The 21,937-nt window shown below is 46.3% G+C and overlaps 1 protein-coding gene across 1 annotated transcript in view; it reads left to right on the top strand.

Moving 5' to 3' along the window:
- PAPSS1 (3'-phosphoadenosine 5'-phosphosulfate synthase 1) overlaps positions 1 to 21,937 on the top strand; it is a 287,717-nt gene that overhangs the window by 76,514 nt on the left and 189,266 nt on the right. Inside the window, exon 5 of the mRNA XM_082242974.1 lies at positions 11,009 to 11,127. Coding sequence (XP_082099100.1) covers positions 11,009 to 11,127 — 119 coding nt within the window. The remainder of the gene's footprint in view (positions 1 to 11,008; positions 11,128 to 21,937) is intronic.

The raw sequence follows: 21,937 nt of genomic DNA, 5'->3' as shown, positions 1-21,937 counted from the left end.
ACCTAGGTGTCCCCAAGGATTTCCCTTAATTTGCAGGGATTTCCTCCCATTTTCTGCTTGGCTATGGGACAGGAAGTGAAGTGCAATCTCTGCAATGGGACACAGATGGCAAAAAGAAATCAGACAGGAGTTATAACCTTCCCTTATTCTATCCAAAAAAAAAAAAAAATTGCCTATACTTCTTCTTTGTAGAAGTCCAGGCTATTACAATGTTTACAGCTGCTCCCACCGACTTTATAAATCCTATGCTATCTACTCTGTAAAAAGAAGATGCTTTTACCTACAGTCCGGTCCATAAATATTGGGACATCGACACAATTCTAATCTTTTTGGCTCTATATACCACTAAAAGGGATTTAAAATGAAATAAACTGCAGACTTTCGGCTTTAATTTGAGGGTATTTACATCCAAATCAGGTGAACGGTGTAGGAATTACGGAACTGGCTAAAAAGGCGGGTCCAAAGGGTAGTAATAAACAGCGCATACTCAGACTGGTCTGAGGTGGTAAGCGGGGTCCCCCAAGGCTCAGTCCTGGGACCAACCTTGTTCAATTTATTCATAAACAACATTGAGGTCGGGATCAGTAGTTCGATATCAGTTTTTGCAGATGACACAAAATTGGGCAGGGCAATAACTTCACAACATGAAGCAGATATCCTGCAGAATGACCTGGACAAAATAACAGAGTGGGCAACGACATGGCAAATGAGGTTTAACGTGGAGAAGTGTAAGGTTTTGCACTTGGGGACTAAAAACATAAAATCACAATACACGTTAGGAGGGGAGCCCTTGGGGGAATCAAAAATGGAGAAGGATCTGGGAGTTTTGGTTGATGATAGATTAGGAAACAGCATGCAATGTCAAGCGGCAGCTTCCAAAGCCAACAGAATATTAGCATGCATAAAGAAAGGGATGCATTCCAGAGATAAGACTATAATCCTTCCACTTTATAAAACTCTGGTCCGACCGCATCTGGAGTATTCCGTCCAGTTCTGGTCGCCAGTCCTCAGGAGGGATGTGTTGGAGCTGGAGAGAGTCCAGAGAAGGGCAACTAAACTAATTAGGGGATTGGAGGACCTTGACTATGAAGAGCGTCTACAATCGCTCGATTTATTCTCCCTGGAGAAGAGACGTCTGAGGGGGGACATGATAGCAATTTATAAATATCTTAATGGGGATCCCAGCTTAGAAAAAAAGCTGTTCATTCGAAGGGATTGCATGAGGACTCGAGGGCATACAATGCGATTAGAGGAGAAGCGTTTTAACCTCAGGCAACGCGGGGGGTTCTTTACTGTTAGGGCAACAAGATTGTGGAATTCTCTACCACAAGAGGTGGTTTCTGCGGGTAGTATGGTGGCTTTCAAAAGACTCTTAGACTTACATCTCAAGGATCAGAACATTCAGGGGTATGGGAGATGATTACAGCCACACATGCCTACACAGGTTGAACTGGATGGACTATTGTCTTTATTCAACCTCACCTACTATGTAACTATGTAACTATATGTAATTACAACAGTTTGTATATGTGCCTCCCACTTTTTAAGGGACCAAAAGTAATGGGACAGGTTAATAATCATAAATCAAACTTTTACTTTTTAATACTTGGTTGCAAATCCTTTGCAGTCAATTACAGCCTGAAGTCTGGAACGCATAGACATCACCAGACGCTGGGTTTCATCCCTGGTGATGCTCTGCCAGGCCTCTACTGCAACTGTCTTCAGTTTCTGCTTGTTCTTGGGGCATTTTCCCTTCAGTTTTGTCTTCAGCAAGTGAAATGCATGCTCAATCAGATTCAGGTCCGGTGATTGACTTGGCCATTGCATAACATTCCACTTCTTTCCCTTAAAAAACTCTTTGGTTGCTTTCGCAGTATGCTTCGGGTCATTGTCCATCTGCACTGTGAAGCGCCGTCCAATGAGTTCTGAAGCATTTGGCTGAATAAGAGCAGATAATATTGCCCGAAACACTTCAGAATTCATCCTGCTGCTTTTGTCAGCAGTCACATCATCAATAAATACAAGAGAACCAGTTCCATTGGCAGCCATACATGCCCACGCCATGACACTACCACCAACATGCTTCACTGATGAGGTGGTATGCTTTGGATCATGAGCAGTTCCTTTCCTTCTCCATACTCTTCTCTTCCCATCACTCTGGTACAAGTTGATCTTGGTCTCATCTGTCCATAGGATGTTGTTCCAGAACCGTGAAGGCTTTTTTTAGATGTTGTTTGGCAAACTCTAATCTGGTCTTCCTGTTATTGAGGCTCACCAATGGTTTACATCTTGTGGTGAACCCTCTGTATTCACTCTGGTGAAATCTTCTCTTGATTGTTGACTTTGACACACATACACCTACCTCCTGGAGAGTGTTCTTGATCTGGCCAACTGTTGTGAAGGGTGTTTTCTTCACCAGGGAAAGAATTCTTCGGTCATCCACCACAGTTGTTTTCCATGGTCTTCCGGGTCTTTTGGGGTTGCTGTGCTCACCGGTGCGTTCTTTCTTTTTACGGATGTTCCAAACAGTTGATTTGGCCACACCTAATGTTTTTGCTATCTCTCTGATGGGTTTGTTTTGTTTTTTCAGCCTAATGATGGCTTGCTTCACTGATAGTGACAGCTCTTTGGATCTCATATTGAGAGTTGACAGCAACAGATTCCAAATGCCAATAGCACACTTGAAATTAACTCTGGACCTTTTATCTGCTCCTTGTAAATGGGATAATGAGGGAATAACACTTGCCTGTCCATGGAACAGCTAAGCAGCAAATTGTCCCATTACTTTTGGTCCCTTAAAAAGTGGAAGGCACATATACAAACTGTTGTAATTCCTACACCTTTCACCTGATTTGGATGTAAATACCCTCAAATTAAAGCTGAAAGTCTGCAGGTAAAGCACATCTTGTTTGTTTCATTTGAAATCCATTGTGGTGGTGTATAGAGCCAAAAAGATTAGAATTGTGTCAATGTCCCAATATTTATGGACCTGACTGTACCTACTCGCTCTGGTCTGATCACCTCATAGCAGTGGCTTCAGGGGAGAGGAGGCTTAGCCTACAATGAAGGCCCCATAGTAAGCCCTTGGTTGAGACCCGCCCAAGCATTGCAGCCATTGGCGTTTTATCACGGCACATTGGATAGCACTGTGTGTCACAGCACAGAAGTGCAACACGCTGCACTGCTGTAATGTGTCATGAATGAAGTGTCTATATGTGCACTTTGAATAAGGTTGGCAAGAAAGGAAAAAAAAAAAAGAAAAGGGAACTGTGGTGCAAAAACTGCATCACACTACCCCCTCATCGTTGCTCACTGCAGCCGAAACAGATAGCTGCTTGCAAACGAACTGCTCCAGTTTAGTTTGTGCGGGCAGTGTGAATGGGCCCTAACAAATAGAATGAAAATAATTGTGTGTATTTGTTTACATTTGGAAGCTTCTTATTTTAATTTCAAATAATTTTTATTGAGATTTTCAAACAACAAAACAAAGAGACAAAAAACACGCTCGCGGGCGCAGCCGCCGAGCCGATATTGGAAGATACATAACACGTAGAAGAGCATATCCATAAAGCTTTACTGTGCATTGTGACTTAAGCAACATTTCCATACAAACAGTAGTGAAGTATGAACAACTATCAACAGGAGTCAAGACAGGAATTATCCGCTCTGGGAAGGGGGAGGGGGCATGGGTAGGGAGGGGAGGGAGTGAGATAGAGTAGGGAGGCCCGCGGCGGAGGCAACAAGAGGGCCGCGGCCCTCGTACCACCTACGCCACGGGTCCCAACTCCCTTCAAAGGTTTCGTTCGTAGGATGGAGTTCTCAGAGCCAGGAGCCTTTCATATTGGTAGTTGAGCTGTACCTGTGAGATCACTTCGGACGGGTTGGGGGGTGAGGAGGTACGCCAGTGTCTAGCAATGGCCAGCGTGGAGGCTAGTAGAATGTGGGAGACTAACGTGCGTTGTGCTGGTGGAAAAGCGTCAATCCCCAAGAGCAGCAGGGCAAGAGCAGAGTCCGGGTTTGTGTTAGTACCCGTGATTTGTGATACAATGGAAAAAATTTTGTGCCAGTAACTGGTGAGTGACTTACAAGTCCAAAAGATGTGGAAAATAGAACCCAGTTGTCCACAGTCCCTCCAGCAGCAGGGCTATAGAGACGAATAGAACCGGGCCAGTAATTGGGGGGTCCTGTACCATCTGGTCAGTAGTTTCTGGTAGGTTTCCCAGTGGTTAATACAGTGGGATGAGGCGTATGCCGACTTAAGTGCACAGGCCCACTGGTGTAAAGAGAATTCCTTGGCGAGGTCCGACTCCCAAGCAGTCATCAGGGGGGTCTTGGACAACTGGGTTTTTTGGTGTAGGAGAGAGTAGAAGAGGGTAATGCCTTTATTACGTGAGTTTGGGTTGGTCATGTGGTTCCAAGCTTGAGAGTCTAGTTTTATGTCAGGGGGAGGGTATTTGAGCAGGAAGGACGAGATTTGGGTGTAGGAGAAGAGGGCCTTAGCTGGAAGGTGATGATTCAGGGAGAGGGTTTTGTAGGGTATTAGACCTCTGCCAGCATAAAGCTGGTCGATCCACAAGATGTCTGCTGACCTAAAGAGGGTAAGGGACAAATGAGGAATGAGGATCTCTAACGTCCGTAGAGGAAGCCTAACTTTGGTGCTGTTAGTATTGGGAGTCGAGTGGAAGAGCAGGGAACGCCATGCCAGGATGGAGGCATGTGTAGGGGGAGAAAGATTAGCGAGGTTAAGTGGCTTCCAACCATCCGCTAGGAGCAACAGTGAGAGGTCGGACGTATAGGAACAGGACGCTTCCAGGGAGGTCCAGCATGAGAGGTCTGGGTCTGCAAACCAGTGGGGCAGTTGTGCTAGAATCGAGGCTGTGTAGTAGTCCCCAATGTCAGGCAGGCCGAGACCTCCTGCACGTCTATGTAGTGTGAGATATTTAAGGGCACATCTGGCCTTTTTACTCTGCCACAAGAAGCGTTTCATGCAAGCAGTCAATTTGTTGAGTCGGTGAGCGGATATAGGGATGGGAAGGGTCCTGAACAGGTACAGGACTTTGGGTAATAGGAGCATTTTAAAGGTGGCGACCCTGCCCACCCACGAAAGTTCATGTCTGGCCAGGGCCGCCAGATCCTTGTTGAGCTGGAGCAGCAGGCGATCCAAATTTAAGGAGGACATTTTGGGGATGGAAGGGGCTAGGGAGATTCCTAAATATGATATGCTGTGGTCAGTCCAAATGTAGGGGAGGGAGGAGGAGAGGTGTGACTTGGCATGAGGGTTGACACCCAAATTCAGAATGATCGATTTAGAAAAGTTCACCTTGTAAAAGGACACAGCACTGAACTGTTGGAGAAGGTCATGGGCGAAGGGGAGGGACACCATTGGGCGAGTGAGGGAGAGGATGATATCATCCGCAAAGAGGTTTATGGTGTGGGAACGTTGGTTTAATTTAAAACCTGTGATGTGTGGATGCGACCGGACAGCTTCGGCAAGTGGTTCTATGGCCAAATTGAATATAGAAGGGGATAGGGGGCAGCCCTGACGGGTACCGTTTGTGATCCTGAACAATTTGGAGAGCATACCATTAGTAAGTACTTTGGCCGAGGGGCACGAGTACAACGCCAATATAGAGGAGAGGATGAGGCCTTGGAAACCAAATTTGTGAAGGGTTGCTTTTAGATAGCCCCAGTGAACCCTGTCGAACGCCTTCTCCGCATCAATAGAGAGAAGGAGAGAAGGCGTCCGACAGGACTTGGCGTGGTGGATAAGATTGATCATCCGACGTGTGGCATCCGAGGGTTGGCGTCCTAACATAAAGCCGGACTGATCTAGGGCAATGAGGGAGGGGAGGACATGATGGAGTCTATTTGCCAGGAGTTTGGCGTAGATCTTTACATCCACATTAAGAAGGGATATTGGGCGGAAATTTGAGAGGGTATCTGGTGTTTTCCCCGGTTTCGGGATGGTCACCACATGGGCCAGCAGCATCTCCTCTGGAAAGGAACCCTTGGCAGCCGCGGAATGGAAAACAGCGAGGAGTTGGGGGGACAGAACGGGGAGATATGTTTTAAAGTACTCTGAAGGAAGGCCGTCTGGGCCCGGGGACTTACCATTGGGCAGGGAGCATATCACTTTAGCGACTTCCTCCGCAGTAAAAGGTTGGTTCAGGGAATCTAATTGGGATGGAGAGAGGGAGGGGAGGTGTAGGTTAGAGAGGAAATCAGCAATTTTTGTCTCAGTGGGTTGGGGGGTAGAGGGACAGGAGGAAAGATTGTAGAGGGAGCCATAGTAGTCCGAGAACGCGTCAGCAATGTCTTGGGGATTTGTTAGGGGAATTTGGGTGTGGGGATGGGTGAGGGAAGAGATCTTCGATTTAGATCGCCTGGACTTTAGGCGATTAGCCAAAAGCTTACCAGCTCTATTATTGTTAGCGTAGTAGTCTAGCTTTAGTTTACGCATGTAGTGGTCATGTTGGGAGGACAAATGTTCCCTGAGGGATTGGCGAAGGGTGGCTATCTTGTCCGCTAAGGCTTGTGTTGGGGAGATTTGATTTTGGCCGTCCAGAGTGCGGATGTCCGCAAGGAGAGTGTCAAGCTTGGAGCGAAAGGCTTTACGGGAGCGGGCATTTAGTTGAAGGAGAATACCTCTGATAAAGGCCTTGTGGGCACACCAGTTATTAAAGGCAGTGGTATCAGAGGCTGAATTAAGGGAAAAGAAGTGGTGTAGGTGTTGAGAAATTATTTGTTTAGTGGCAGGGTCCTGGAAAAGGGACGTGTTGCACCTCCATACTCTCGCCGTGGCAAAGGAGTTTCCATCTTCAAGGAACAAAGAAATCGGGGCGTGATCCGACCATACAATGTCGTGAATGGTAGCTTCGGAAACTCTCTGCAACAAGATTTTATCAACCAAGAAAAAATCAAGGCGCGAGTAGGAGTTGTGACACGGGGAATAGTATGTGTAAGATCTGTCATTAGAGTTCAAGCATCGCCAAGCGTCATAAAGATCCTCCGACTCGAGGAGGCCCGCTAGAGAAGGGGAGCCTCTGCCTCGAGGGGAGGATGTATCGAGGCTGGGATTCACAGGTGCATTAAGGGCACCACAAACAATGAGATTACCATACCTAGGATTAGACACTTTTTTCAACAGTTTAACTAGAAAGCGTTTCTGTCTCACATTGGGAGCATAGGCAGACACAATGGTGAGAGGTAAGCTATTAATAATGCACTTCAAGATAATATACCGACCGTCCGGATCGATCGTGGAGTCCATAAGGGTAAAGGTGACAGTATCTCGAACTGCGATCAGGACTCCTCTTTTCTTTTCGCTTGCAGAGGCAAGGAAGACATGAGGGAATGAAGGGTGGGAACAGTTCGGTGTCGCATGGATGTCAAAGTGGGTCTCCTGGGCCGTAAGAATATCCGCTTTCAGGTGGAGTGCCTCCTGCCATAGGGATCTCCGTTTGGCCGGGTGGTTGAGACCCCTGGCGTTAACCGAAACAACTTTTATACCCATGGCATCGGAGGAAAAGAAGTGTCAGAGTTCCGTAGAGATTGGTCTGGGAACGCAGGAGTGGAGTAGGTAGCATGGAGCACGAATGAAAGCACTTTGAAGAGAAGGTGTTGGTCATCCAAGAATTGCAGAAGAGGGTGGAGTCAGGAACAAACAGCGGTTGACTTGAGGTAGAGGTAAAAACAAACTGCAGCTTAAGCGTAGAAATGGGTATCCTGAGAAAGGTGATTTGTTGAGTACAGACATGCTCGACCAAAAAGGCGCTGGAGACCCCAACAAAAAAAAGGGTCAACAGCGAAAAAGTGAACAAAAACAAAAAAAACGAAGAGCTTAAAAAAGCGGCCTCGGGAAGGCCAGGGCAGTGATTACTGCCAGGTGTGGAGGGGAACGGGTACATCAGCGAGTACCCGCTGTACGCTCAGGGGACAGTAGGTGCTAGAGAGAAAAGTGGAGCCTCCTTGGCCCCCTTGTGTTTCTTGTAGGACCTCTGGTGGGAAACCATGTGCCACTCTTGGCGAAGATGAGCCGGGGGTGAGGGGGCAGCCATGGCTTGCCCATCCTGTTCGTCTGGAAGGATATTCCACAGTCGGAGTAGGCGGAAGCCCTCATCCAGGGTGTTGACATAATGTTTGGAGCCCTCGTGGGATATTTCCAGCTTGGCTGGATATTTCCAGCGATATATTACCTTGTGATTGCGCAAGGCCTTTGTAATGGATGAGAGGTTCCGGCGTCTCTGGAGAGTGAATTGGGAAAGGTCGGGTAGAACTTGCAGGTTAGCAGCTTGGGGGGGTAAATCTTTGCGTTGGCGAAAGGCTGAGAGTAGATTTTCTTTCACTTGGAAAAAATGAATGCGCAGCAGCACATCTCTAGGGGTTTCTGCAGGTAGGAACGAGGGTTTAGGAACTCTATGGATCCTGTCGATAGTGAGATCAGCGTTTGTGAGGGACGGGATTACTGCCAGAAAAAGATCTTTGGCAAAGTGAGGGAGTTGTTGTGGCAGGATATGTTCAGGGATCCCACGTATCTTCAGGTTGTTCCTGCGAGACCTATCCTCCAAATCAGCAATCTTTGCCTGCATAGAGAAGATGACCTCATGGTGTGAGGAGTGTGAGTCCACTAGAGAGTTAAATGAAGATGTGACTTCGCTCATCTGAATTTCAACTTGGTTTACTCTATCGCCAAGATGTGCGATATCAGCCTTGCATTCCCTAAGGCATGATTGTGTATCCATATGGATGGAGGTGCGGAGTGTCCGCAGCATGTCCTTCATTAAGGACACAGATAGTGGTTGGTCCGAGGATGGAAAGTCCTGAAAGGGGTCTGCAGAGGGGGCCGCATGAGTGTCCATGGGTGATGAATAGGCCTCATGTGGAGGGGGCTCAAACCTGGGCCTAGATTTGGCTGGGCTTCTGGAGGTAGGGGATGAGGGCTCCGAGGGAGGGGAGGAGGAGGGGGGTGGAGGACTTGCCTGGAAGTTGTGCTGCTGCTGCTCCCGATCCGATCCCACCTCGGATGGATGAGGGAGAAGTGCCGGAGGACGAGTCCCGGAGCCGGCGCCATTTTGGCTGCTTCCTCGCAGCATGGGGGGAAAGAATGCGGAGAGCTTCTTCACTGGCGGCGGATCTAGGCGGCGGCGCCGCATATCCGGAGCAGCGGTGAGATGAGAAGGAGTGTAGCGGTCCGGTGGAGTGTGGCAGGCGGGTGCGGGAGGCTCGATGGCGGTAGATGTGTCCCTGAGCGGAGCGGAGCTCTAGCAGTGTGCGGCCATGATCGTCGGCGGTCGCCACGCCCCCCGAAGCTTCTTATTTTAAATAACAATTTGCCTTTCTGCTAAACCAGCCTGAAATAAGGAGAAAATCATGCAGAAGTGGTTCAACAGGCTTGAATTATGTTAGCAATGGTTTGAAAATGGATCAATAATTCATGTACCTGGTCTTTTCCAACAGTCACTGTAAATCTGTAAGAGAAAGTTTTTGATTAAAGATGAGATCCAGGTGTAGATATTTTATACATATTTTCATTGGTCCAGCTCCTTCAAAAGGCAGGCTCGTGATATGTGTGACACAACAGTGCCTACTCACAACGGGACACAGAATACAAGGAAGTAAATGACTGGGATACTAAAAAAAGAAAAGTAAATTTTTAACCACTTAAGGACCAGGCCTATTTCTGACATATATTAAAATCAGTATTTTTTGCTAGAAAATTACTTAGAGCCACCAAACATTATATATATATATATATATAATATACATTTTTTTTTTTTTTTTTTAGCAGAGACCCTAGAGAATAAAATGTTCCTCTTTAATGTGAGCTCTTTGGTAAAAAAAAAAAAAACCTCAGATCTCACATTTACACTTAAAAGCAAGAAAACAAAAAAGTCGTCTTTTTTTTTTTTTTTTATTAAAAAAAAATAAATAAAAAAAAATTGGCCCTTTAAGTTCATTGGGCAGAAGTGACGTTTGATGTTGCTCCGGTCCTCCAAGGGCATAGAGTCGAGCGGGGGTCATCTTGCCCTCACATCAGGAGAGTGGATTGGATCATTTTCTCCTGCTATCGACGGCTCTGGTAAGCTGGTGGGCACCTCTCCTGCTGTATATAAAAGTGATCCCGCGGTGAATCCGCACTGGGACCACTTTTATGGTAACGCAGACCGCCCGCCGTGTAAGTAATTACCATGGTTATGGCAGCAGATAGCTCCGGTATTTAATGTCAAAGTCGTGATGTAAATACACGGTGGGCAGTCTTTATGATCCTTCAGATTAATAGGTGTAGGCAAGAAATATTTGAAATTTAATGTAATAAGGAATATATTATTTTTAATTTTGACTATAGATATACTCTTTAAGCCTCTGTTTTAGTGAGGTTGAATCCCATCTGATTGGGTACAGGCAGAGGAAACTGGAGAATGAAAAGGAAGTACTTGTAGCAAAATTTATAGGAAGGTAATCACCACAGAAAGTGTATAAGCATTTAGTAGTTTCACCTCACCCTCTCTTCTTGCTCTACCCACTGACTCTATTAGATAAAGCTCCTAATAGTAAAAATAATACTTTGCAGGGGAGAATAGAATGGGTGCCATTAAACATGATGACCAATCACATACTGTAAGAATGTTCCTGAACAAGCACTTTCATTTGTGAACTACGGTGTTAAAAAAAAAAAAAAAAAAAATGTAAAGCTTTCAAGAAAAGGGGGGCTCGCAATGATGTTTTTCTGAAAATGATGTCATACTGGCCCTTGGGCTTCTGTGCTTTCTGCATGAGTTCCGTGGAACCAGTATACAGGTCAGTACAGGTAAATAGTACCGATTTCTCTCTTTTCTTTTATTCTATGCCTGCTTGGTCCAAGTCAAGAGTGTCTGGGGTCAGAAATTGCAGTCCCCATATTCACTCTATTTTGTCATGACATGTCCTCAAAAATTTTCCATGTGTTGATAGTCTTAATATTTATTCTTGGGATTCACTACAATGGTACATATTTAATTCTACCTTTTAGGTTTCACTGGAATTGATTCTGATTATGAGAAGCCTGAGGCCCCAGAGCTGGTACTGAAAACTGATTCTTGTGATGTAAATGACTGTATTCAGCAAGTCGTTGAACTTTTACAAGAAATGGTAATTAACTAAACTAACTAAACTGTAACTAAAAAAGTGATGATTTATCATTTTATCTGTCAGCCAAGCATTTTCCTTCATTTCTAATGAACACAAGACACTTTAAGCTCCATATTATTTCTAGGATGTACCATCTGAGTACTTCTCACAAATCCTTTCTTAAAATGGTAGTTAACTTTGAAGAAAAAAAAAAAAAAACAACTCTCCTTACAAGGTTAAGGCATAATGTGCTAGTATGCATTGCACACTAGCACATTATGAAAGCCTTACCTTAAAACAAAGTTCTCCAACGGCAAGGTGTCACCACTGCATAGGCTTCTATCTTCACCCAGTCTTCTTTTTGGGTTCGTGGGCTGCAGCCGCTTGAATGGCTGAGCTGTGATGACGTCACTCCTCCGCATGTGCATGGGAGTCATGGTCACGCCACAGAGCTCTGAAGGAATGGCACAAGTATGCTGCTCCTTCAGAGTGCATGCACCATGGACGTCACTGGCTGCCAAGCAAGCAAATATTTCCTAAACAGTGCATGTTTAGGAGATATTAATTTAGCCTACAAGTAAGCTTTATTATAAGTTTAACTGTAAGTAAAAAGTAAAATGCGGAGTTTACTACCATTATAACCATTTAGCACAGATTTGTGGGAGCTGCTGTTACTGAATTGTTTTTGAAGGTGTGGTCATCCTTCTGCAATTGGTGAGTCTAATGTCCTGGAACAATCATGAACAGTTTAGGTATCCAGACATGCTTGTTCTTTGTCTGTGGAAAATGTAGTAAAGGAAGAATACAGAAAATCGCTCCAGAGCTTGTGCCTTGAAAAACCATTTGCAGTGTTCAGCTGTGAAATATATCCCCAATATTCGTCATTTCTTCTTCAGATATAGGTGTCTGTAAGATGTGAAGAAACATTACCATAAAAGGTTGAGAGGATAATTTTTGCAGTTGTTAGGTTTTCATTTTGACTGGAGGTGTCCCAATTTTAGATTTTCCTTGGATGTGTAAAAGTAAACCAGAACACCATGTTTCCTGTGACTGAAAAAATTTAGTTTTGGCTAGCATGGTTGAAATGATTGAACAGCCCAGCTGCTGTGTATGCTGTAGTTTTTGCTGCATACGGTAAGCTATGCTGTGATCTTACACACTTACCTTGTGTGGCCAGAAAGAAACAGTCAGTCATGAGATATATCCGCTGTTCAGGAAGTGCCTTGTATCTTTCTCAATAAATACAAGGCATTTTCCAATTGGCCAAGGTGGAGCTTGTGATTGCATCTGCCTGCTTTTCCATCTTGGCCAATCCGAAAATGCCTTGTATTCATTGATAAAAATACAAGGCACTTCCTAAATGGTTGATATCCCACATGACTGACTAAGGCCCGGATGGGAACAGAGCACGGCCTACTGTATACAGCACAAGCTGCTGCACTGTATTATAGAATATGCAGCAGTTGGACCATTCTGGCACAGTAGGTATGCATTACCGCTACGCTTGCCCAAACTACATTTCAAGTCACTGGAAGCATGGGCTTCTGGTTTAAGGATGTTTGTGTTGCCCGACAGCATAATAGTCTTACAATTAAAATAGAAAAGTATGATGCCTACTTTAGGGTAGGTTGTTCATCAGAAGTATATTGATAGATCTTTTTTGGAAAAAAAAAAAAGATAAATCTTAATATCCAGTGGGAATATGTGGTCAATCCTTGGTAGCTCACGTTTGTACACTATATTAAAAGTATTGGGACACCTGCCTTTACACACACATGAACTTCAATGACATCCCAGTCTTAGTCAGTAGGGTTCAATATTGAGTTGGCCCACCCTTTGCAGCTATAACAGCTTCAACTCTTCTGGTAAGGCTGTCCACAAGGTTTAGGAGTGTATCTATGGGAATGTTTGACCATTCTTACATAAGTGCATTTGTGAGGTAAGGCATTGATGATGGAGAGAAGACTGGTTCTCAGTCTCTGCTCTAATTCATCCCAAAGGTGTTCTGTCAGGTTGAGGTCAGGACTCGGGTCAGGTTGACTGTTCAGGCCAGTCTAATTCCTCCATCCCAAACTTGCTCATCCATGACTTTATGGACCTTGTTTTGTGCACTTGTCCAAATCATTTGGTGGAGGGGGGGATTATGCTGTGGAGTTGTTTTTCCAGGGGTTGAGCTTGGCCTCATAGTCCCAGTAAAGGCAACTCTTAAGGCATCAGCATATCAGGACATTTTAGACAATTTCATGCTCCCAAGTTTGTGGGAACAGTTTGGGGATAGCTCCTTCCTGTTCCTACATGACTGCACACCAGTGCACAAAGCAAGGTCCATAAACAAATGGAGTGAGTTTGGGGTGGAGGAACTTGACTGGCCTGCACAGAGTCCTGCCATCAACACCTTTAGGATGAAATCAAGTTAGGTCTTCTTATCCACATCAGTGCCTGACCTCCAAAATGCGCTTCTGGAAGAATGGTCAAACATTCCCATAGGCGCACTCCTAAACCTTGTGAACAGCCTTCTTGTAAAAGTTTAAGCTTTTATAGCTGCAAAGGGTGGGCCAACTCAATATTGAACTCTACGGACTGGGATGCCATTAAAGTTCATGTAGGTGTAAAGGCAGGCGTCCCAAGACTTTTGGTAATACATTGTATATTGGCTGTTCTTTGTGTCCTTTTTAAAACTTGAATTTCATCTCACAAGTCAGATCCTAAGTCGCACAAGTGTGAAAGGAGCTTTAATTTGGAACCTTCCAGGACAATGGAAATTATACACCTACTATATAACAAGCAATAAGAATGGAGGGTTGGAAGGACACTATGCCCACATTTCTCATCCTCCAGTTTTGAGGGACATTTCCCCACATTTATCATCCTCCAGTTTTGAGGGATACAACCATCATTGTATTATGGCTTTATACTTTGCAATAGGCTACATGTTAACAGCTTTTCTGAATTTCTATGCATACGATCACTTTCAAACACCACAAAAAGATCATTTTGGATTTAAAACTTGTGAGAACAACTCAGATTCTGTTTTCAGTTTGTTTCAGCTCCTCGGCTTTATAAAGTAAAACTATACTAAGAAAGCATGTTGACTGCTACTGGCTTTCCTTATAAATACATTGGTTGCCTGACTTATTTTTATTCAAAGGCTTCAACACGTTTTATAATAATGCTAATGTAAATGGATACAGATGATGAACGAATGAATATTGCCAAACGAGAAGCTTCTCTTGGAGCATAGAGATCTCACCGGTTGATCTTGAGGTCTTGGAAAGCTCAGGAGAGTAACCAGTCTATAACTTTAATTTGGAATTTTACGCAATGTTTTGTACATGTCTATTTGAATTTGCTTTCTATGAATCTAAATTTGTACCTTATGATGCTCATGTTGAGCATTATGTTTAATGTATTCATGCGATGCATCTTCGTCAGTGAACAGAGTTTAAAAAAATAAAATAAAAAATGTGACTAAGGGTCCTTTCACACGGCCGCTCCGTGTGTCCGCAAATCATCCTATTTTTTTGTGGATGATTTGCGGACATAATGTAAGTGAATGGCATTGCGGATGTCAGCGGAATACCATCCGCTGACATCCGATTTTCCTCCTTTCAGTTCTGTTCCGTTTTTTGGAATGGAACAGAACCCTATTTTTTCATCCGTGTAAAAAACGGAAAGGAAGGAAAATCAGATGTCAGCGGTATCATCCGCTGACATCCGCAGTGCCATATACTTACATTATGTCCGCATATCATCCGCAAACGGATGGGATGATATGCGGGCACACGGAGCGGATGACACAAATGTCATCCGCTCCGTGGAAAAAAGCAGCGGAGCGGCCGTCTGAAAGGACCCTAACTCTAACAATCCTTGTAACTTTAATGATATGCATGAATTCTAATTTTCTGTGTATTTTCGATCACCTACATCTAGTGGTCATAACGTAGTATTTTCCTAAAATACTCCTCCTTATGGCAACTAGGTAAGGCAATTCTAGCAAATGCATAAAAAATATTTCACACTTATTACAAACATTACGGGGATTTGTGGTATAAGTGCGAATGCTGGAACATTCACACAGCAACTTTTCTTTTTTTTTTTTTTTTTAAATCGACCCCTTTGAGTCACTGACCAAGAATTAGAATCAGCAAAAACAACAATCCATTGCTAGAATTACATAACAACACATACATGAGTGTAAAGAAATTACATCATAGTATCTCACCATAAACATGTACAGAGTAGAAGTTCCCTTGCACCATTCATCCCCCCGTTATTCCTAAGGAGATTGACAAGAGCTGTATTGCATACTGTGGATTGGGACCAGCAGAACCATCTATGCCTCTTCATCGTTAAATCAACCGGGTCAAGCCCCAGGGTTTCCAACCAAGGCGCCCATAGCTTTTCAAACTTGGATATATTCCCCCTATGTTGATACATGACTTTCTCCAGTCTCTGCATACTACCCAATGTGTTAATCCATTCTTTCAATGTTGGGGGGGTCCTCTGATTTCCAATGTACCATATTCAGCTTCCTAGCCTGAAACAGGGCTCTATGTATAGCTTCTCTCATATACTTGTCCCAAGCATAATCACCCAGCACCCCCTACATACACTCCGCCGGGGACACCGCCAAATACACCTGGAACACAGTATTAATTGTTTTTACTACTCCCGCCCAGTAGGGGTGCAGCTTTGGGCAACACCAGAGTAAATGAATTGGGTCTCTATGGTCCCTCCGGCACCTCGCACAAGCAGGGCCAACCAGAAGTCCCATTGTGTGTAATCAATGAGGAGTGTAATATACCCTCAGTGTTATGTACAATTGGGTCAGTCTTTGTGCGACATTTAGTGAGCAAGTACCCACTGTTTAAAAAGCCTCCTCCCATTGTTCAGCATCCATTGAACCTATATCTCTCTCCCATTTTTTCATCACGCTCAGTGGGTGCTGTTTCAAGTGTATTTGCAGTAGCCTTGTATAACCTTGTGGAATGAACCCCTTAGATACTCTAGTGCCCCTTACCAATTCAAATTGGAGTCAGGGGACATTATCCATTCAGAAGAGTTACTTTGGGCCTTGACCGCGTGCCGTAACCATACATATAAAAAATGCATAGATAATGGCAAGTTATATTTAGCTTAGAATGCAGCTTCATTAGTAGCATACTTGTGTTGGATCAATGAACTCAAAGTACTGAGGACAAAGACTGTCAGGGAGTTAGCATTTTCCAAATAAATGTCTCTGTACAGAATCTATTTGTACTATCAGTAGCTTCCTAGCTTCATCCATATCATCCATATCGTTTTAAAAGCTGTGACTAACGGGATATTCAATAGCAAAGATCTGAACCAGCTACAGTCGTCTGTAATTTTTATGGCATTTTGTAACTAGCGATTAGGTTGTGGTGGTTGGTTATAGTACTTATCTTTGTAACTACGATTTGCTGATGTGACCTGAGTAGCCTCACTAGATCAGTGGTTCAGTAGCCAGCCATAAAAACTGATACATTTTCCTGGTCTCATTGACCGTTATCCAGTGCATTTTTAGTAGTAACATTTTTTTTTTTTTTTTTAAAGAGTATACTACAAAAACATCTGTCTGAGTTGGGTTTTAAATGTTGCTATTGGGTTTTAAATGTTGCTATTGTTGCATTTGGTGACAAGGTGGCATTACTTTACTATGACCAGCAGGGGGAGTCCAACAATCCAAGCATGAAATGGTGATATTTCCTAAACCCACTTTTGTAGTCAGTGTAAGGACTTGGCAAATCTCAGTTTGTAAGCTTTAATGTTGATATGTGGGGCCATAAAGCTTCCTCTGCTGCAAATAATTGATGAACCATAAAAGTGTCAGCCGAATTTCTTTGCACCTCATCACCAGATGGCTAATAAAGGCAATAACGATCTGATTCAGTCCTGTTTGGCCTTATTTTTCTTATACATCTGTAAAGTAACTGCTGTTTCTCCTTCTGCCGCAACAGCTTCATATTAAACATGTAAAATGTCTACAAAACTGCCTTTCAAAGTACTTTTTGAAGTTTTACATGCACCTCTAGAACATATGTTAGCACTGTGAAGTACTTTATATATTTTTTCTTTTTTTACCTCTGACACACAGATTCTTGTATTTTGGGCACCAGTCTGTCTGTATCCTTCTATTTATGTATCCTATTGTGTCAAAAGGACAGTATGGTTCTCAAGAGAAGAGAAGTTCCTCTGTGGTCAGGCATAAAGCACTTCATATGAGAGTATGTTTCAGAACAAAATCAGTCAATGAATTACTCTGTAATGCTTTCCAGGGAACTTTACAACTAGGATTGTGTAAAAGTCTATCTAATTTACCTTTACCTTTACCTTTGGAACTCAATAGAACTAGTTTTATCCAGAGCAGGTTTATTCTGTGTTGCTGGGAAGCACTGGAGTTTCCTTACTGTAAACTACAGACTGTGGTGCTTAAGCGCTTCACTACCACTGTACATCTTTAAACATTATTTCTCTGTCGCTCAGACAGACGCAGATTCCATATCTTGATATCCGTAGGGTATTACTGCCCCCTACAGGAGTAGGACACTAGGCAGAAAAAAAGTTCTGGCTACACCTATGGGCAGTCCCAGAGGGTATACCCTCTCTCTCCCTGCTATAGGATGTCAGTTTTTTTCTGCCTAGTCAGGAGTAAGGACCTAAGTTCCTTGCTGGGATCTCTGGTCCTGGCAAGTTTTTTTAGATAAATCCTTTTTTAGCTAGCTTTTTTTCTCCGAATTGTTCCTGTGAGATCTACAAGCAATTATGCCGGATCTGGGCGACGGGCTGGATGCTGAGATCCAGTGGTCACCCCAGCCGGCCTACGAGCGCGTGCAGGCCCTAGCCCGCAGGTTAAACGTCCTGCCGAGTCGCATACGACCGGTCGGCGACCGAGTCGCAGCGTCCCTTTTGGCTGACACCCCCCCCCCCACTGAGCGGCGAGGGGGTTTTGTCTGGAGTGGTGCCTGCTCTGTTCCGTTATGGTGAGTAAATGTTTCCCCCTTTTTCCTCATGGCTGACTCTGGGGTGGACGCGGGCCCCTCCCTGGGACGGTCGGACCCCCATTTATCTGGGTTCCCCTCTGTTCCCCTGTGCACCCCCCACCTGTGGTGTCCCTCTCCCCCCCCATCCCCCCCCTCGGGGGGTGTTTGTGTGTGTGTGTGTGGGGTGGCTGGCTGTTCGTGCAGGCCGCTAAGGGGGTGGGGGGTCCCGACGGTGCCGACGGCTGTTGTGCAGGGGGGCTTCCTCCCTGGCTCCCCAGGGCCTACCTGCCGATCGATCGTCTGTTAGTGTTAGTGGGGGACCCCCCTTCCCGCCGCAGCGCGCGGGGCCGCCATTTTCTTGTAGCCTCCTCGTGTAGTTCATGGCGGCGGCCATCTTGGTACACCCAGCTCGTTTTTTCTTCAGAGCTGGGCTGCAGTGGGAGTTCCTGGAGGCGTGTGAGGGGATGGAGCCCCTCCCTAGACCCGGGCACATCGCTCCACAGGCCTCTCTTTCCATGCGGACAGCGCTGCTGAGCGGTCCTCTACACTTCTGGTGCATCGGTGGTGAACCTTTTGGGGGTCTCTCTCTTCTCTCTCTGTGGGGGTCTCTAGGCACGCTGCCTGGCCACTCGGGGGCGCTGTAGCGCTGGGAGACATTTAAACAAAAAAAAATAAATAAATACATTTTTTTTTCGTTTTGTCATAATTTGCTGACGGGTTCCCCTGGTGTACCATGGACCCTGCTGCACTTGTGTCCCCACCTGATCCCCTCGAGGTGGCCGCAGGGCCCTCCGGTCCCCAGCTCACCATTGATGCGCTTTCGGCGGTCCTGGAGTCATTTGTGTCCCAGGTGGAGGTGGCCTGTCAGGGGCGGGGGGCTAAAAAGTGACCCCCGCCTACCCCTGTCTCGTCTGATGCCTCTGACTCTGATTATGAGCCATTCGCTGCTGACGCGGGTCTCTCCTCTGGGGCTGCTGTCTCGCGCCCCGTGTCCTCTGATAGTGAGGATGACCTTTCTGCCTCTGCTGTAGCGCAAGATAAGGTGCTGGTGGACGTGCTGATTCTGTCTGTACGGGAGACCCTAAGGCTCCATGTACACGGGACGTTGTTAAAAGTCCCTTTGAATGCTGGAATTTTTAGGACGTTTGAAACGTCCGTTCGGTCGCGTTTGTACCTGCGTTTAGCGGGCGTTTAGCAGCGTTTGCGGGCGTTTGCGTTTAGAAGCGTTCCTAGAGGTCAAAAAAATTATTCCCCTTTAAAATGGAAAAAAACGCGAACGCTAAACGCGGGTCATCGCGTTCAGACGCGTTCGGACGCGTTTGTGCGTTTGAAACGCCGGGAAACACACGTTCGAACGCAAATAATTGCGTTCTAAAAACAGTCGCTGAACGCAACTGCCTGCAAATGACTGTAAACGACCTGGTTTACTTGGAGAGATAAGATAAAATGTAGATGGGTTCAGGGGCTTCTGAAAAAAACGCCCAACTGCTCCTAAACGGCCATTTCCAGCGTCCCGTGTACATGGAGCCTTAAGCTGGAGGATGCAGCTGCGGATGCGACTGATACGGAGTTTGTCTTTGGCACTCGCAAGCCCTCCAGGGTGACAAAGGTTTTTCCTTTTCCCAAATGCTTTGACGATATCATTAAGAAGGAGTGGGTCCGTCTGAAACGACCCCCTGGGATGCCCAAATGGATTGCTAGGCGCTACCCGTTTGAAGAGTCCCTCCTTAAGAAATGGACGGTGCCACCTTTGGTGGATCCACCGGTCTCCAGGCTTAATAAGGCTACTGTTATCCCGGAGAATTCCCCATCCTTTAGGGATCCGGTTGATCGTAGGGCGGAATCTGTGTCCCGCTCTATGTTCTCCCTGGCGGGGTCGGCCTTCAGACCAGTGTTTACCATTGCTCTAGTTTCGCAAACATTGACGGAATGGGCCAAGTTGTTACGCCATGACCTGGAGGGGAGAAGCCTCCCCCCTGCCGTGGCGGAGTTGCTGGACCAGATGGTGCAGGGGCTGCAGTTTGTTTGAGACGCCGAGCTGGATACTGCTCCACTGCTGGGGCGTTTGCCGTTCTCGGCGGTGGTCCTACGGCGCATGCTATGGTTGAATTGCTAGTCGGCGGATCAGGCTTCCAAAAAAGCCTTGACTGATCTCCCTTTTCAGGGGGATCGCCTATTTGGTGCTACCTTGGATGATATTATCAAAGGTCTCACTGGGGGCAAGAGCACCTTTCTCCCGCAGGCTGCCAAGGGTAAGGAACCTCGTCGCAGACGGGGACCCTCCTTTTCAGCCCACAATAAGTTTTTTTGTTCCTCCGGGGCAGGTGACAAGGCGAAGCCCTCCAAGGCCCCCTCGGGGGGGTTTCAAGAGACCCTGGTCTGGTAAGCAGAAATCTGGTTCTTCCAGACCTGAGGACAAGTCCGCTTCGGCCTGAAGGTGCGCCCCCACCCATGTCAGGGGTGGGGGGGGGTGTCTTTGCCGGTTCCCGGACCTGTGGCTCTCCAGGATTCAAGACAAATGGGTTCACGAGGTCATACGGTCGGGATACAAGATCGAGTTTTGATCAGTTCCACCGGTGTAGTTCTTCCCTTCCAATGTGCGACTGTCCCCGGATCGCCTAAGGGCTCTGTTGGGGGCAGTGCAGGACTTGATACATCAGGGAGTGGTAGTTCCGGTTCCCTGTGGGGAACATTTTCGGGGGTTTTAACTCAAATCTCTTCACAGTGCCCAGGAAAGAGGGCAAGGTGCATCCAATTCTGGACTTAAAGGCGCTCAATTGTTTTGTCCGGGTGCAGAAATTCAAGATGGAGTCCATTCGCACAGTGGTGGCTTCCCTACATCAGGGGGACTTTCTGGCCTCCATAGACATCAAGGATGCCTATCTTCACATTCCCATTTACGCAGGACACCAACGTTTTCTGCGCTTTGCTGTGGGAGAGGACCATTATCAGTTTGGGGCATTACCCTTTGGTCTCGCCTCTGCTCCCCGGGTTTTCACAAAGGTTTTGGCCCCAGTTCTGGCTCTGTTGCGGCAGCGGGGCATATCGGTTCTGGGCTACCTGGACGACCTCCTCCTCCGTGCGGAGTCTCCGCAGGCTCTGTTGTCAAACTTGGAGAGCACCATGACCTCTTTGGAAGAGTTTGGGTGGCTTGTGAACCTGCAGAAGTCATCCCTGGTTCCCTCCAGGAGGCTGGACTATCTGGGCCTGACTTTGGATGCGTCCTTGGCCAAGGTGTTTCTCCCTGCGGAGAAACTCCAGAAGATGCAGTCGGCGACTCAGCTGTTACTGTCTGCCAACTGGCCGTCCCTTCGGACCTGCATGAGGGTTCTGGGACTGATGGTGGTGTCTTTCGAGGCATTACCTTTTGCTCAGTTTCATACGAGGACTCTCCAAAAGGAGATTCTTCTCAAATGGAACCGGAATCCCGATTCCCTGAACAATCGGATCCGGCTGAGCGAGCGGACCAGGGAGCCCCTGGTTTGGTGGCTTCGGTCTCCGATGCTCAGTCAGGGGGAAGTAATTTCTTCTGATCTATTGGACGATTGTCACCACGGATGCCAGTCTATCCGGGTGGGGAGGGGTTCTCGGCAGGCTTTCTGCTCAGGGGCTCTGGTCCCTGGAAGAATCCAGGTTGCCGATAAATGTGTTGGAACTGAGAGCGATCAGGCTTTGCCTGGTTCACTGGACCGAGCGTCTTCAGGGCTGCCCGGTGCGGATTCAGTCGGACAATGCCAAGGCCGTGGCTTATGTCAATCACCAGGGGGGCACCAAGAGTGTTCTGGCGGCCGTGGAAGTGGCCGGCATCCTGTGTTGGGCGGAACGTTTTG

This window comes from Pelophylax lessonae, assembly GCF_965119305.1.
Source record: "Pelophylax lessonae genome assembly, chromosome: 1".
NCBI classification, from domain to species: domain Eukaryota; kingdom Metazoa; phylum Chordata; class Amphibia; order Anura; family Ranidae; genus Pelophylax; species Pelophylax lessonae.
Note: the sequence above shows the minus strand (reverse complement) of the source record. Positions and strands in the feature narration are given on the sequence as shown.